We start from the raw sequence: 14540 nt of genomic DNA on the forward strand, positions 1-14540 counted from the left end.
TTATCCAAATTATTCTAAACCTGCACCCACCAATTGAATATGTGCCTATTATCCTTACTTTGCATACTGAGAATTGTAACTCATAGCTGTCAAAGTTCCACAATACATAGAATCATAGAATAATAGAATCATAGAGTTGGAATAGACCACAAGGGCCATCGAGTCCAACCCCCTGCCAAGCAGGAAACACCATCAGAGCACTCCTGACATATGGTTGTCAAGCCTCTGCTTAAAGACCTCCAAAGTAGGAGACTCCACCACACTCCTTGGCAGCAAATTCCACTGTCGAACAGCTCTTACTGTCAGGAAGTTCTTCCTAATGTTTAGGTGGAATCTTCTTTCTTGTAGTTTGGATCCATTGCTCCGTGTCCGCTTCTCTGGAGCAGCAGAAAACAACCTTTCTCCCTCCTCTATATGACATCCTTTTATATATTTGAACATGGCTATCATATCACCCCTTAACCTCCTCTTCTCCAGGCTAAACATGCCCAGCTCCCTTAGCCGTTCCTCATAAGGCATCGTTTCCAGGCCTTTGACCATTTTGGTTGCCCTCCTCTGGACACGTTCCAGTTTGTCAGTTTCCTTCTTGAACTGTGGTGCCCAGAACTGGACACAGTACTCCAGGTGAGGTCTGACCAGAGCAGAATATAGTGGCACTATTTCTTCCCTTGATCTAGATGCTATACTCCTATTGATGCAGCCCAGAATTGCATTGGCTTTTTTATACAGTTAAGCTAATTTTCACCAGACCAGATGGAAAACTTCCCTGTTCCATTATGGTACAAAGGTCAAAACGCAATACTGATTAAAACACATTACACTGGCTGGGCGTTGTTAATATGTGATAAGAAATTAAGGTTTTTAACTTATAAAACACGACAATGCAAAAAAGCCCAAGGGAATGTCTCCAAATCTTAAACCCTACAAGAGAGGAAGAAATTCTTCAACTCTAAATAAACCAAAGAAGAACAGGAGGGTATAGGCTTCAGCCTCCATAAGTATTCCATTTATTTCCTTAACAAGATCTGTTTGCAACTTTTCCAGGGCCCCAAACCTCAAATCTGTTACAGAATGATTTTGTTCCAGGAAGTGACTGGGTTTCGTGTACCACAGTTTCCATCCTATTGTTGCACACCATCCCATCCCTTCCACCAGACAACTCCTCATCCAGCATGCTGACATTTCAACTTCAGCTATCAGTGATTGAAACCTAACTGTTGAGAAGCTGTACTGGGGAGGGGGGTGGGGAGAACAGAAACCAAGGCAGAGCAGAGAAGCCCAGCAAAAAAGGGCTTATTCACAGTAAAGGAGAACAATGCCCCCAAAACCAACTAGGGAGTGGTCTGCAGTACCCAATGGCCTCCCAGCTCCTGTTCTTTGGAGTCTGGGACTGTTCCCTTCATATTATATAGTTCCCTCCCCCCCCCTCTTTTTTTAAATCCCACCTTCTTACAGTGAGCTGAAGGTGAGGCATATGGTCTCCCCATTATATCCTCACAAGGCTGAGATACTGTGACTAGGTGCAAGGTCAACTTGTGAATTACGTGGTTGAGTGGGGATCTGAGCTCTGCTCCCCCAAGTCACCCACCGCACCAGTCTGGTATATGTATTAAATGCATTCCTGTACAGTAAATGGTTAATAAATATTGAGGTTGAGTGAAGTCCAGCACCAACAAAAACAGAAATAAACTTTCTAAATACTAATCTTATTGTTCCATATGTACTCTATCACCAAAAGTACATCCTAAAATATCATTTTACTCTAAAAAAAATCAAGTAAATCTTTACCTAATACTTTCCTAATTACATCAATGTAAATAAATAAATAGCAGTACTGTAAATAAATTATAGCATTTTGTATCAAAATTGTACTTATCTTGGTTGGCTTTTCCATATTTCAGTTTCTTTGTCAGCGACTTGACAGCTATGATTCAAAATGTGGCATAAAATGAACATTATCCTACTTACCTTGCATACATGCATGCATGTATGTACCAGTATTTATTAGATTCCTTATTCACCCATTACCACAAGCTCCCGGGTCAGGTTACAACAATCAAATATATAATGCTAAAACAAATAAAGCATTTACAATCCAGGAGGTTTGCAGACAAGCAATATTTCCCTGCAATATTTGGGAAATGGGAAAAAAGTGCATTTAATTTACATTACTTATGCTCCTTATGATAGAATAAAAACAAGATGGGTTTTAAAAAACTCTACAATACTGTGTGTCTTAGTTTTCCCCAAGTGAAATGGGTGTATGGGACAATTGTTCATGGAGCTTACCTTCATCCACTTTGCCACATTCAGCACCCCTTCATAATCCCATTCTTCTTACAAATTGGAAGTGCTGCATGTATCTGTATGGCTGCCTTGGGATTATATCTGGGTGGACAAATGACCTCACTACACTGCACACCAAGTATAAACTATAAAAAGATCAATCTCATGAGCTTGCTCCAAGGCTTAAAACAATAAATGTTGCAATTTCTTTTTTTAAAAGTAATTCCAAAATTGATTACTTTATATTACTACTGCTGTTCATTAGGTCTGTCATTTATCCACCACTTCCTGCGATATAAATGAGTGAATTTATTAAGTGTGCCACCTTGGGGCATGTCAGAGGCCATTTTATATAAGCACAGAGTAATCAGCTCCCTGGCTGTGATTTTTCTCTGTGACATTTGGGCCGTTGACCCTGAGAATCTTGCAGGAGCCTGCTTTCATTTCCAGTGCTGAGAAATAGTATTGATGCTTCCATTAGCAAAGCTGTTCTGTTAGTTTTCAGGCGGTATTGATTAAAAGCAGACATTATTTTTAATCTGATGCATTAGGGCCAAGCACAAGAGTTATTAGCATTCTAAATGGTATTGGATCATTATTTAATTTCATGTACAGGCTGACATTTATGTTACATTTTCAAGGTAGTTGCCCTTTCCAAGGTAGTTGCCTTTTCTCTGTAACAAGAACCCGGTAACATTATTTAACGTCTCACATTGTCTTGTTCCAGTTAGTTCTAGGTAGAGATGCTTGAGAAACTTTCTTTTTCTTTTTTAAATTAGATTTTATTAAGGCTTTTCATAATACATTCCAATAAAAGACAAACTAATGTAAACCAAAAGAAAAAGAAAAAAGAAAAATGCAAAGTCCTCTCTCACTGGTAACTCTTAACTCTTGTCTCACACAGAAATGGGTGGACCTTCCGAGCTCTCACCAGAGGCGAAGCCTCAGAGCGGGGACTACCGGAGCAATTGCCCAAGGCACAATTTTTTTAGGGCCTCACCACTGCAGCTGTCACCTTGACCAGAGGGGTGTGACAGAAAAGTTTGTTTACTGAGCAGGTTGAGTCACCAAGTGTTTTTCTCCCTGCCAGCAAACAGTAAACTAGCAACAGCTCCTGATCGGCCAGGGTTCTAAGGGAGGCAGTTGGAGTGGAGTGAGAGAAGGTGCGCAAGATTCTGTTGCACAGCAGTAAATTAATCAACGCAGAATCTTCTTCATAAACAGAATAAAACTTTTACTTGAGAAAATAAAGTTGTTCATAAACAGCACAACAACAACAAATTATTTATACCCTGCCCATCTGGCTGGGCTTCCCCAGCCACTCTGGGTGGCTTCCAACAAAATATTAAGATACTGTAGCCTTATTAATCCATGGGTCGGAATAATTGTTGCACCCGAGCAGAGACAAAAGGAGCCAAACAACACCAGGGGGTTAATCCAGAGAAAGAGTGTTTTATTCTGCCATCCGGGGGGGCAGAAGGCACCTGTGTGATTCAGTTCACAAAAGACAGGCCGCGCCGAAAACATTTTACAAGCAGGTTTTATCCTTTTTTCAAACCCCTTTTTTTCTCTCCCCCTTCACAGATTCTTACATAGAAATGTTGCTTTTCGTTCTCTGGCTCTGTTCCCGGAAGTATGTTGCAAATCAATGTACCAGGACAAGGTTAGCTTGGATCTGGGAAGCGAAAGCTTTACTGTTCTCAGCTCTGAGTTGTTACAGCGTTTTTGTTTACAGAGAGGACTGCTTAGCTCATGCTTTTTGTCTTAGAGGAATATGCAGTTTTTAAAATGCGTACTCCGAGGCCTGGCTGGGGGGGGGGGGAGATTCACAAACAGTTTTTAGGGCTTTCTGGGGTAACCCTAACTGTACCCCTTCATTCCATACCTCTCAATTTTGGACAGCCCTTTTCTTAAAAGGGCTCGTCCCAGGAAGGCACAGGCTGATATTCTCGGGTCAGAGCTATAATCTGGGGCCGAAGCATGCGAGAAATCATATTGCATGTCATTGTATGCAAGCATTGCAGGAAGCAAGGTACAGAAGAGCAAAAAATTAGCAAAATGAAAAGTGGGCCAAGCAGCAGCAAAAACAGGCCTTTTGCCCATCCTAGGTTTGGCAACCAGTCAAGCCATGACATGTCCCATCCCTCCCAGGTTTGGGTAGGAATATGGGCCACTGCTTCAAGTCCTGCTGCCAAATTGCGAATGGCCTCACCATGATCAGAGATGTTAAAGCAACAGGCCCCACCTGTGAGATTTAACGCTGCACAAAAGCCGCCATGTTGCACCAGGAGAAAGTCCAACGCTAATCGGACTGAGAGAAACACATTGCGTGTCTCATCCAATTGCGTGGCAATTAGCCTAAGGGCCGTGGCTGTCGTGTTAGCAACAATCTCTACCACTGCCTGGAGTCTGATTATGCGGTTCAAGTTATAGATCGGCCCCCTTGCCCCAGAGATTTTCTCTCCCCGATTCCATGAGGCTGGAGCATAATGGGCCAGTATCCTTTCCGGAGGCCACTGATTTTTGCCCCAATCCTGGGAGCTGCCACCTGCAAGTGTTGCCAGGTCAGCTGAACGCCTCCTTCTAGGGGGTGCAGAGGGTAGCTGGTCAGGAATCCACATGGGGGGTATTAAGTAGGCTGGAAAACAGACCCCATACCATCCTCTTGGGAGGGCATGATAGGCCTTCCTGCCACACACCCAGTAAACGTCCTGACCATGGGCAGATATGGTACCCCTCAGCAAGCGGGCCAGGCATGCAGTCAAATTGGAACCAGAAAAGGTTCCTGTCTCGGACTCAAACATGTTAGTTGGGGCTGGGAAGGTACGATCACAGTGGGAAGTGCCCACATAGGTCTGAGCGTCACTTGCGTCATTTGATTTGTTGACACAAAGGCAGCCAGTGATCCTGTGAACCTGGAAAGGGATGGAATGATTCCATAAAGAAGAATGGTTGCCCAGAGGCTGGAAGGCAACAAGTGGAGTTGTAACCAAGGATTCATTCCAAGGCACAGGGAGGAGTGGCATTCCTCCCAGAGCATCTACAGGGGCCAGAGTGCAGACGGCACAATTGGTCCGATTTGCAGAGAACGCAACCATCTCAGCAACCTGAATCCACTTATTATATGTGTGGTGGGCCCCCCACGATTGCAGCAGCTGTCTGGTCACTGTGAGTGGTATTGGCATTTCAAAGGTCAAAGGCAGCAGAAATACCAGCACGGGGACCCACAGTCGTATTTGAGCCATTGTATGGACGGGGAGGGGCTTAGGTAAGTGCTAGAGAGTGGGCTGGGGTGTAATTACGCTGAAAGGAAAGATCCACTAGACACCCTCCTTTGCAGGGGTGGCGTAAAGCAAACCAGGCCCAGGTACCTTCAATAAAGTTCAGTTATGCAAAAGGAAAGAAAAGAAAATGTGAAAATGTCCTCTTTCAATCCATGCTGGATTCTTGAGCCGTGCAAAACGCCAGCGTCCAGGAGTGACGTTTAGCAGGGCTGTAGTCTGGTGGGCGTCGGGTCGTCTGGTGGGCGTTGGGCATCTTGGGTCCCTTCCAATAAGGCTGGAGCGATGTCTGGGCGTCTGGGTCCTCTTCAGCTGGTTCATAGGGATGCAGAGGTATCCTGGCAAAAGTCCACCTGTTAAGAGAAGAGATAACAAAGACGGCAGCGATTGCACAGAACAAATTGATAGATAACATTAGCACATAAGGTATATCAACTCAAAGGGGATGCTTGGCAGGAAACTTTGCAAGGGGTTAACAGTTCTGTTCCTTGGGTTAAGTTTGCCAGCCGAGATTTTTAAAAGTCTTATTTGTGTGCTCTAAGTTTCAGAACTCTAAGCCATGTTGCAAATTTCAGTTCATTTGCCAGTGTCTGTAGAAAGAACAATGCGCTCCTTGCTTCTGGCAAAGTTTCAAATTCCTATGTTATGCTGCGGCTCTGCGGCTTCAGAGTAAAATTGCACCTTAAAAAGAAAAACTTGACAAAGTTCACAGAAAGCATTCACTTGCTTTTTAAGAAAGTCACTTTTCCAGGTTAGTACTTTGGGGCAGGGGGGTGGGTAACTCTTGGCCTTCTGGGTTTATGTGGCTGAACTGTAAATCCAGAAAGTGTGAGGTTCAGGGTAGCTGGGTGGTGAGAATGCAGCATTTTCCTCAAAAGAAGGATTTTGATTTTTCCAATTGCAAATATCGGAGCTTGTAAAAGGGACATGCTGAATGGTAAAGGTCCTTGGAGGTCGAACACCCCGATCATTTGGCTGTTCCAAAGGATCATACACTTGCCTGAGAGGGGCCACCACAGTGGGCTTGGACAAAGCCTTCGATTTAAGTGTCTCTACATGTTTTGTTGCCCTGTCCCACGCTGTTCTCAAAACCTTTTGCTTTTTTTCCCCTCCAATTCTCATCCTGGCACTGGGCTGCTTCTAGAACCCAGGGGGCCACATCCAGTTCTGTTTTAAACGGTTCTACATACTGGAACACTCTGTCAGACTGCTTACTAGTCCATCTTATCTCTTTATCTAGAGTTTTTTTGAAGTCATCATCATCATCACCTTTCTCTTCACCTTCCTTGCTTGCATCACAAGGGGGTTGGGGAGGGGCAGAGGGGGGAATCTTCTCATTTGGGTCCTCAGTCTGGGCATTGGGCGGAGAGACAGCCCTATTTGCTCCCAGATTTGGTTGCCTTGGCGCAGTGGCTGCATATGGTGGTGGTGGTGGGGTAATTATCTCCTCTTCTAGGACTGGCAAAACTGGTGGCTTCTTAACTTGTAATTGTACTGAACACAGTTTGACTTGGGCAGTCAAAATTCTATTTTTCCGAAGCCATGAGGGATTTTGATCCACATTGGCTTTCCAGATAGAAATATAGGGAATCTGATCTGTGTGAGCCTTGAAAATGTTACTCCATAAAATGTTGACCAAGTTTGGATCAAAGGATCCTCCAGGAGGCCATTCTGGTAAATACAAAGTCCAGTCAACTTCACATAAATGTTGGAGTCTGCTTTTTTTGAGTTTACATCCCCACTCTTCTGCTTTCATGGCACTTTTCCAGTTTTCCAGAAAGCTCTGTAGTGGTGTCTCAAGGATTGTTTTACTTCTTTTATTTCCCATGACTCTGGGATCCTGGGGACACTGGGACACTCAGCCCTCCTAACATTATTTTTTTTCACTCAGTCACAGGCCAGACGTTGCTGTCAACGTCTCACACACTCAAAACATTCACTGGAGTGTCCCCACACGCACATTCAGAAAAAAACAAACAAACAAAAACAAAACCCATGCACCTCCCCCAATCCCTTTTTCCCCCAAAAAACCACAACCGGCAGCGCTTAGACTTCGACCGGGGCCCAAGAGCACCTTTTACTGCTTCTTCTGGGCACAAAAACCAACCACAACCGGCAGCGCTTAGACTTCGACCGGGGCCCTAGCAGCACCCTTTGCTGCTTTTTCTGGGCGCAAAACCAACAACCAACCATAACCGGCAGCGCTTAGACTTCGACCGGGGCCCTAGCAGCACCCTTTGCTGCTTTTTCTGGGCGACACCAAAACCAGTGGCACTTCTTCTACCCTGCTGGCGGAGCTGATCAGGCTCTCTTTTTGCTCGCACCTATCCTTGTGGAGCTTGCTCCCACCTATACCCTGTGGAGCTTACCTTTTTCCTCGAGGTACCTTCTTTCTGCACGGCCGTTGCTCTTTCTCTCCGTCACTTTGTCGCGTGTCCACTCAGGAACGGGTGGCCAGTTCCTCCCACGAAGTTGGCAGGATGTGCACTGGAACTGCTGACCCGGTATCCCGAGCTGCTCGCCTTGCAGTGACGCCCTGGACCTCTTTGTCCCTCGATCTCGGGGAACGTGCTTTTTCCCGGCCAATGCACCAGAAATATGTAGCCTTATTAATCCATGGGTCGGAATAATTGTTGCACCCGAGCAGAGACAAAAGGAGCCAAACAACACCAGGGGGTTAATCCAGAGAAAGAGCGTTTTATTCTGCCATCCGGGGGGGCAGAAGGCACCTGTGTGATTCAGTTCACAAAAGACAGGCCGCGCCGAAAACATTTTACAAGCAGGTTTTATCCTTTTTTCAAACCCCTTTTTTTCTCTCCCCCTTCACAGATTCTTACATAGAAATGTTGCTTTTCGTTCTCTGGCTCTGTTCCCGGAAGTATGTTGCAAATCAATGTACCAGGACAAGGTTAGCTTGGATCTGGGAAGCGAAAGCTTTACTGTTCTCAGCTCTGAGTTGTTACAGCGTTTTTGTTTACAGAGAGGACTGCTTAGCTCATGCTTTTTGTCTTAGAGGAATATGCAGTTTTTAAAATGCGTACTCCGAGGCCTGGCTGGGGGGGGGGAGATTCACAAACAGTTTTTAGGGCTTTCTGGGGTAACCCTAACTGTACCCCTTCAATACAATAGTCTATTAAACATTAAAAGCTTCCCTAAACTGGGCTGCCTTCAGATATCTTCTAAAGGTCTGGTAGTTGTTGTTCTCTTTGACATCTGGTGAGAGGGTGTTCCACAGGGCGGGTGCCACTACCGAGAAGGCCCTGGTTCCCTGTAACTTGGCTTTTTGCAGCGAGGGAACCGCCAGAAGGCCCTCGGCACTGGACCTCAGTGTCCGGGCAAAATGATGGGGATGGAGATGCTCCTTCAGATATACTGGACCGAGGCAGATTAGGGCTTTAAAGGTCAGCACCAACACTTTAAATTGTGCTCGGAAACGCATAGTTAAAGAGCATACACAGAGTGCTCATAGCAGCTATCTGACTCTTGACAGAGGCACAGTCTTAGTTACTGATTTACAGTGGTACCTTGGGTTACAGATGCTTCGGGTTACAGACACTTCAGGTTACAAACTCCGCTAAACAGGAAGTGGTCACTCCAGGTTAAGATCTTTGCCCCAGGATAAGAACGGAAATCGTGTGCGCTCCGCGGCAACACGGAAGTAACAGAGTGTGTTACTTCCAGGTTTCGTCGCTCGCGCATGTGCAGACGCTCAATATGACATCACGCACATGCATGGAAGCGGCAAAATGCGACCCGTGCATGCGCAGACGTGCCGTCGCGTCTTACGTTCCATTCAGGATGAAAACGGGGCTCCGGAACGGATCCCGTTCGCATCCTGAGGTACCACTGTACTAGAGTCCTGGCACAATTTTTGTTGGCACAGCACAACACACACACTGGCTGAGATACACACTCACATAGACACGCACAGAGACTGGCTACTTTTATAGGGAGAATGAGTCATCACTCAAGATGAGTCACGAATCACAGCGACTTAGCAGTTTGCTGCTAATAGTTAGCAGTTAGCAGGCTTGAATGATTGTGTAGGCCTTGTAGGCCTTACTGCTTCTGCTCTCAAGAACCTTTGTCTCATGACAGATTCATGGGGTCTGGGAGTCGGATTCTGTCAGGAGAGTTCGTTCTGACAGTGGTAGAGCTGAGGAGAGCCGAGAACTCTCAGTATATGCGCTAAGGTTGTCAGGAGTACGTGCAGGAGCCAGGCCCTGTGACCGGTAGAGCTTCGCAGGACTGGGGCTTTCCTAAGTTTGTTCTCAAGAGGCGAGCCGGGAAGGGATATAAGGTCAGCATTTCTCTTTGGCTCTTTGCCACAGCAACACGCTTCCTGCCTTGCTGTGTTTGGCTTCTTGACTCCTTGCTTCCTGATCCTCGGACCCTTGGCTTCCTGACTCTCGTTCCTGCTCCCACACCGCCGTCTTGCCCCCGGTCCCAACGTCCTCTGCTAGGACTTCAACCGCCCGTAAACCAGACTGTGACAAAGGTTCTGAATTGCAGAACATGGGTAAAATAGAAAAGACACAGTCCCGCATGGTGTTTACAGGAAAAAGGGTCCTCTGAGGGAATACTCTGACAGGAAAGGGCAGTAGTGATTCTGAGGCCAAGGAGGATTTGGGGGTCTATAAGGGAAACAGTGCAGTTAAAATCCTAACTTCCTGAAGTGTGAGTGGAGAAGTCTGATCTATGGAAGATGTGTAAAAGAAAGTAACCTGAAGCCTGAACAGCATACAGCCTATAACTTGGAACAGTACAGTGGTGCCTCGCAAGACGAAAAGAATCCGTTCTGTGATTCTCTTCGTCTAGCGGTTTTTTCGTTTTGCGAAGCAAGCCCATTGACGGATTAGCGGATTAGCGCTATTAGCGGCTTTTAGCCGCTTATCTGCTGATCGGATCAGCTGATAAGCGGCTTAGCGGCTTAGAAAAGGGGGGGGGAACCCCGCAGGAACTCGCAAGACATTTTCGTCTTGCGAAGCAAGCCCATAGGAGATTCGTTTTGCGAAGCACCTCCAAAACGGAAAACTCTTTCGTCTAGCGAGTTTTCCGTCTTGCGAGGCATTCATCTCGCGGGGCACCACTGTATACATTTTAATAAAAAGCAACAGCACTGTTGGTTACATTTCTGTGGAAGAAGAACCAAAACTCCTTGTTTACATCTGTTATAATAAAGATTGTTTGCAACCTGTTTTCCCAAAAGAAAACCCCACCATCGCTCGTGATTCATTCTCCATTGGGGATTTCACCTAAGGGAAAGGGAAACAGAGGCTTGGCGCAGCGGTGCAAGGGAGAGAGAGTGCCGTTGCGCCTTTTCAAGGGGCTCCCTGTTCCGGCCCGCCTCATGTTGAACAGGAGCTAGGAGAGGATGGGCCCTTGCATCCCTTGGCCAGGTGGCATCCCCGCTGGCAGAGGAGGCAGATGGACGGTAAGACTCACAGTGGTGGCTGCGCCCCAGCCTGAGGAGGCATGCACATGTTCCAGCACTGCTCTGCAGTTCCGTCGGACAGCAGCAGCAGCAGCAACTCATGGAGCCGTTGATTAGGGAGTGCCAAACTTTCCTTGCCTTGGGTCCTGGCAACCCATGCTACACCACTGGCTCACCTGGAAGCTTCCCTTTCTTCTCCCAGCCTCCCACCCTGGGAGGTCTTCGCTTCCCTGCTTCTCACACAGGGTCCTTCACCTACCATCCATGTGAATTCCAATCTGAACAGACTTGATCTGCATCTCTGATACAAATATATGAAAAGTGATTTGGTGGGGGGACGACTCATAGCTGGGGAGCAGAGAGTTAATCCTCCCCCCATGCCCATAACTCTTCCTTCCTCAGATGCAACCCCACTGTCTAAAATGTCTGCTACTCCTTTAATGAGACATACAATGCTTATTTCAAGCCTAACCACAATAGAAGAGAAGGAATTTCAGGATGGTCACAACTGGGGAGGGAAGGATTACCCCTTCCTCCCCCTTCAGCTCTGACTTTTCAGACCATGATTAAGCTTCACAACCAATCATATGTAGTTGTGGTATCTGTGTGGTTGCAGTGGATGTGCAGTTTCTCCAATTTGCAAATGTGCTCTTGGGACCACAATGGTTTGTGACCCCACAATGGAATGTTCTTCATACTGACTCCTCAGAAGCAGAGGGAGAGAGATGCCTACTCAATACCTCTGATCTGATGTTTCTTCTGCACTTGTATGGAATCAGTATTTTCAGCATGGCAGCGCCTACACTTTGACATTAGGCAGGCATCTTTGCTGTACTGCTTTTGGCACCTGCTAAAACCTTTTTTTTTCCTTAGGCAAAAGCTGACATGTATTTTAATATGTAAAGCTGACATGTATTTTAATATATATTTTTACATTTTAATGCATAGCTTTTAACTGCTGGGTTTTTTTATATCTTGGGAAGAAATTAGGCTAACTTGTTTTTTACTTCTGGTTTTTATCAATCATTTTAATGTATACAGTGGTGCCTCGCAAGACGAATGCCTTGCAAGACGAAAAACGCGCAAGACGAAAGAGTTTTCCGTTTTTTGAGTCGTTCCGCAAGACGAATTTCCCTATGGGCTTGCTTTGCAAGACGAAACGTCTTGCGAGTTCTTGCGAGTTTGTTTCCTTTTTCTTAAAGCCGCTAAGCCGCTAATAGCCGCTAAACCGCTAATAGCCGTGCTTCGCAAGACGAAAAAACCGCAAGACAAAGAGACTCGCGGAACGGATTAATTTCGTCTTGCGAGGCACCACTGTATTTTAAAAAATGTAAATGGCTTAGATGTTTTTACAATTAAGTGGTATACAAATTCTGATACTTTGAAAAGATTTCTTTGTTTTTTTATTACACTAATATTGTCTCCAGGTAAAGTATCTGGACACTGAGGGCATCAAACCTGCAAAATTAAACTGGCTTTAATAGTCATTCCCTCTCCACAGTTGACCCTGGGAAATCCATAAAAAAAATACCAGCACCTTCACCATACCCAAGATTCTTTTGGAGAAGCCACACTGGAATAAAACCAATATATATATTTGTAGGATATATTAAAATTGGGTTCTTTGGGTGTCTTACCAGACAAAAATGAACAATCAGCTTTCTTAATATAATTGATAAGACAACATGGAAGCAACCTGTACTGTTGTTAGTAACCATATTGAAATAAATAAATAAAATTCACTGTTGGCCAAAATATACAAAATCGCCAAGACAATATTTGGAGAATGAGTCAAATGCACTCTCACAGCCTCCCAAAGTACAACTGCTGTTTAGATATTATGTGTATTGTGCAACAAAGGAATTGAGAATTGCATCATTTATTTTATAACTGCGAGAAACATAGTTGGAATATACAAACAGAGTTTATATAACAAATCCACTTAAACTTAATTTCACAACCACAGTAGGAAAACAAACATATCAGCCTAACTGTTCAAATGAGACTCAGTTAGAAAACAAACAGTCTATTGGGCACTGATTCAAAATAATTTAATGGTTAGAAGACTCTTCTGCTCCCCATAGTTTTGTAAAACCCAAAGGGATATGTTGATAATTGTCTTGAACTGAATATAACTATATACCCAATACTAAAGTTGATAGAGCACAAGACTATTAATCTTAGGGCTGTGGGTTCGAGCCCCATGTTGGGCAAAACCTTCTTGCCTTGCAGGGGGTTGGACTAGATGGTCCTTGTGGTCCCTTACAACTCTATGAGTCGATAATTTTGTAGAAGCCTAACAGTCTACCAATGGCTACTCAGAAACACACACACACACCACCTTCCAAGGATCTCAAGATGGTGTGCATGGTTCTTCTTGTCCCCATTTCATCCTCACAACGACCCTGTGAGGTAGGATAGGCTAAGAGATGGTGGCTAGCCCAAAGTCACCCAGAGAGCTTCTTGGCTGAGTGGGGATTTGAACCCTGCTCTCCCAGATCCTAGTCCAACACTCTAACTCAGGGGTCAGCAAACTTTTTCAGCAGCACTGTCCCTCAGAGCGTGTGGGGGGCCGGACTATATTTTGAAAAAAACACCTGAACGAATTCCCATGCCCCACAAATAACCCAGAGATGCATTTTAAATAAAAGCACACATTCTACTCATGTAAAAACACGCTCATGTAAAAATCCATGGGCTGGATTTAGAAGGCGACTGGGCCGGATTTGGCTCCTGGGCCTTAGTTTGCCTACCCATGCAACCATTGCATCACTTAGCAGGCTGTGCCTTTAACTGCATTTCATCCAAAGCAGTGGTCAGCAAGGTTTATCTTGTTTGGGCAGGCCCAGATCGGTCCCACGGAGATCCCTCCATGGGCCGGACTGTGCATAAGTGTGAGCGCCCGCAATTGTCTGTGTCTGTGCAGATGCGATTTCCAGCGCTGCACTGGTTTAGTGCAGCACGCAAGTGGGCAGCTCATTTCGGGGGTGGCTCATGGGCCGGTCAGGCGTCCTCCGCAGGCCGCCTCTGGCCCCTGGGCCTTAGGTTGCTGACCCCTGATCCAAAGTGTATCAATGCAGAATCTAAACTACATATTGATCTAACAAATGTGTGCATCACTGTTTGAATGCTCTGAAAACAAGCTTGCAGATTGTACTCCTGTTTCTGTTCCTTTAAAATATGTGCTGGGATTAAGGGCTAAGTACAGGTTACATTATCCACTTAAAAGATAAAAAAGTGTGCTTAACTGGCATGGGGGGCGGGCAGGCAGGTGGAGCTGTTATGTAGCCCTGATCAAGAGTAAAGAACACTATAGGCAAGATTAGTTTTCCCTAGAACTAGCCATGGTCAGTTTGCCAGCTAATCAAAGCCATTGCCTGCCTGTTTAGGACAATGGATGGCTGTAGGAGCACCTCCAAATTGTGCATTGGTTCTTTCAGAGATTGGCTTCCACTCCTCCAGCAAGTCCGTAAACACCAAAATACATAGAATTAGCAGGCAGAAAGAATCAAGATCACTCAACCCATACTTGCAAAAAA

General features: G+C 45.4%; 1 protein-coding gene across 1 annotated transcript in view; it reads right to left on the reverse strand.

The window, feature by feature from the left end:
* Positions 1-4191: 4191 nt before the first annotated feature.
* Positions 4192-14540, reverse strand: part of LOC310706715 (endogenous retrovirus group 3 member 1 Env polyprotein-like) — an 874531-nt gene continuing 864182 nt past the window's right edge. The window contains exon 2 of the mRNA XM_083502983.1: positions 4192-8697. Coding sequence (XP_083359109.1) covers positions 4197-5531 — 1335 coding nt within the window. The 5' untranslated portion in view covers positions 5532-8697 and the 3' untranslated portion in view covers positions 4192-4196. The remainder of the gene's footprint in view (positions 8698-14540) is intronic.

This window comes from Podarcis liolepis (genome assembly GCF_965112155.1).
Source record: "Podarcis liolepis genome assembly, chromosome: 1".
Lineage (NCBI taxonomy): Eukaryota > Metazoa > Chordata > Lepidosauria > Squamata > Lacertidae > Podarcis > Podarcis liolepis.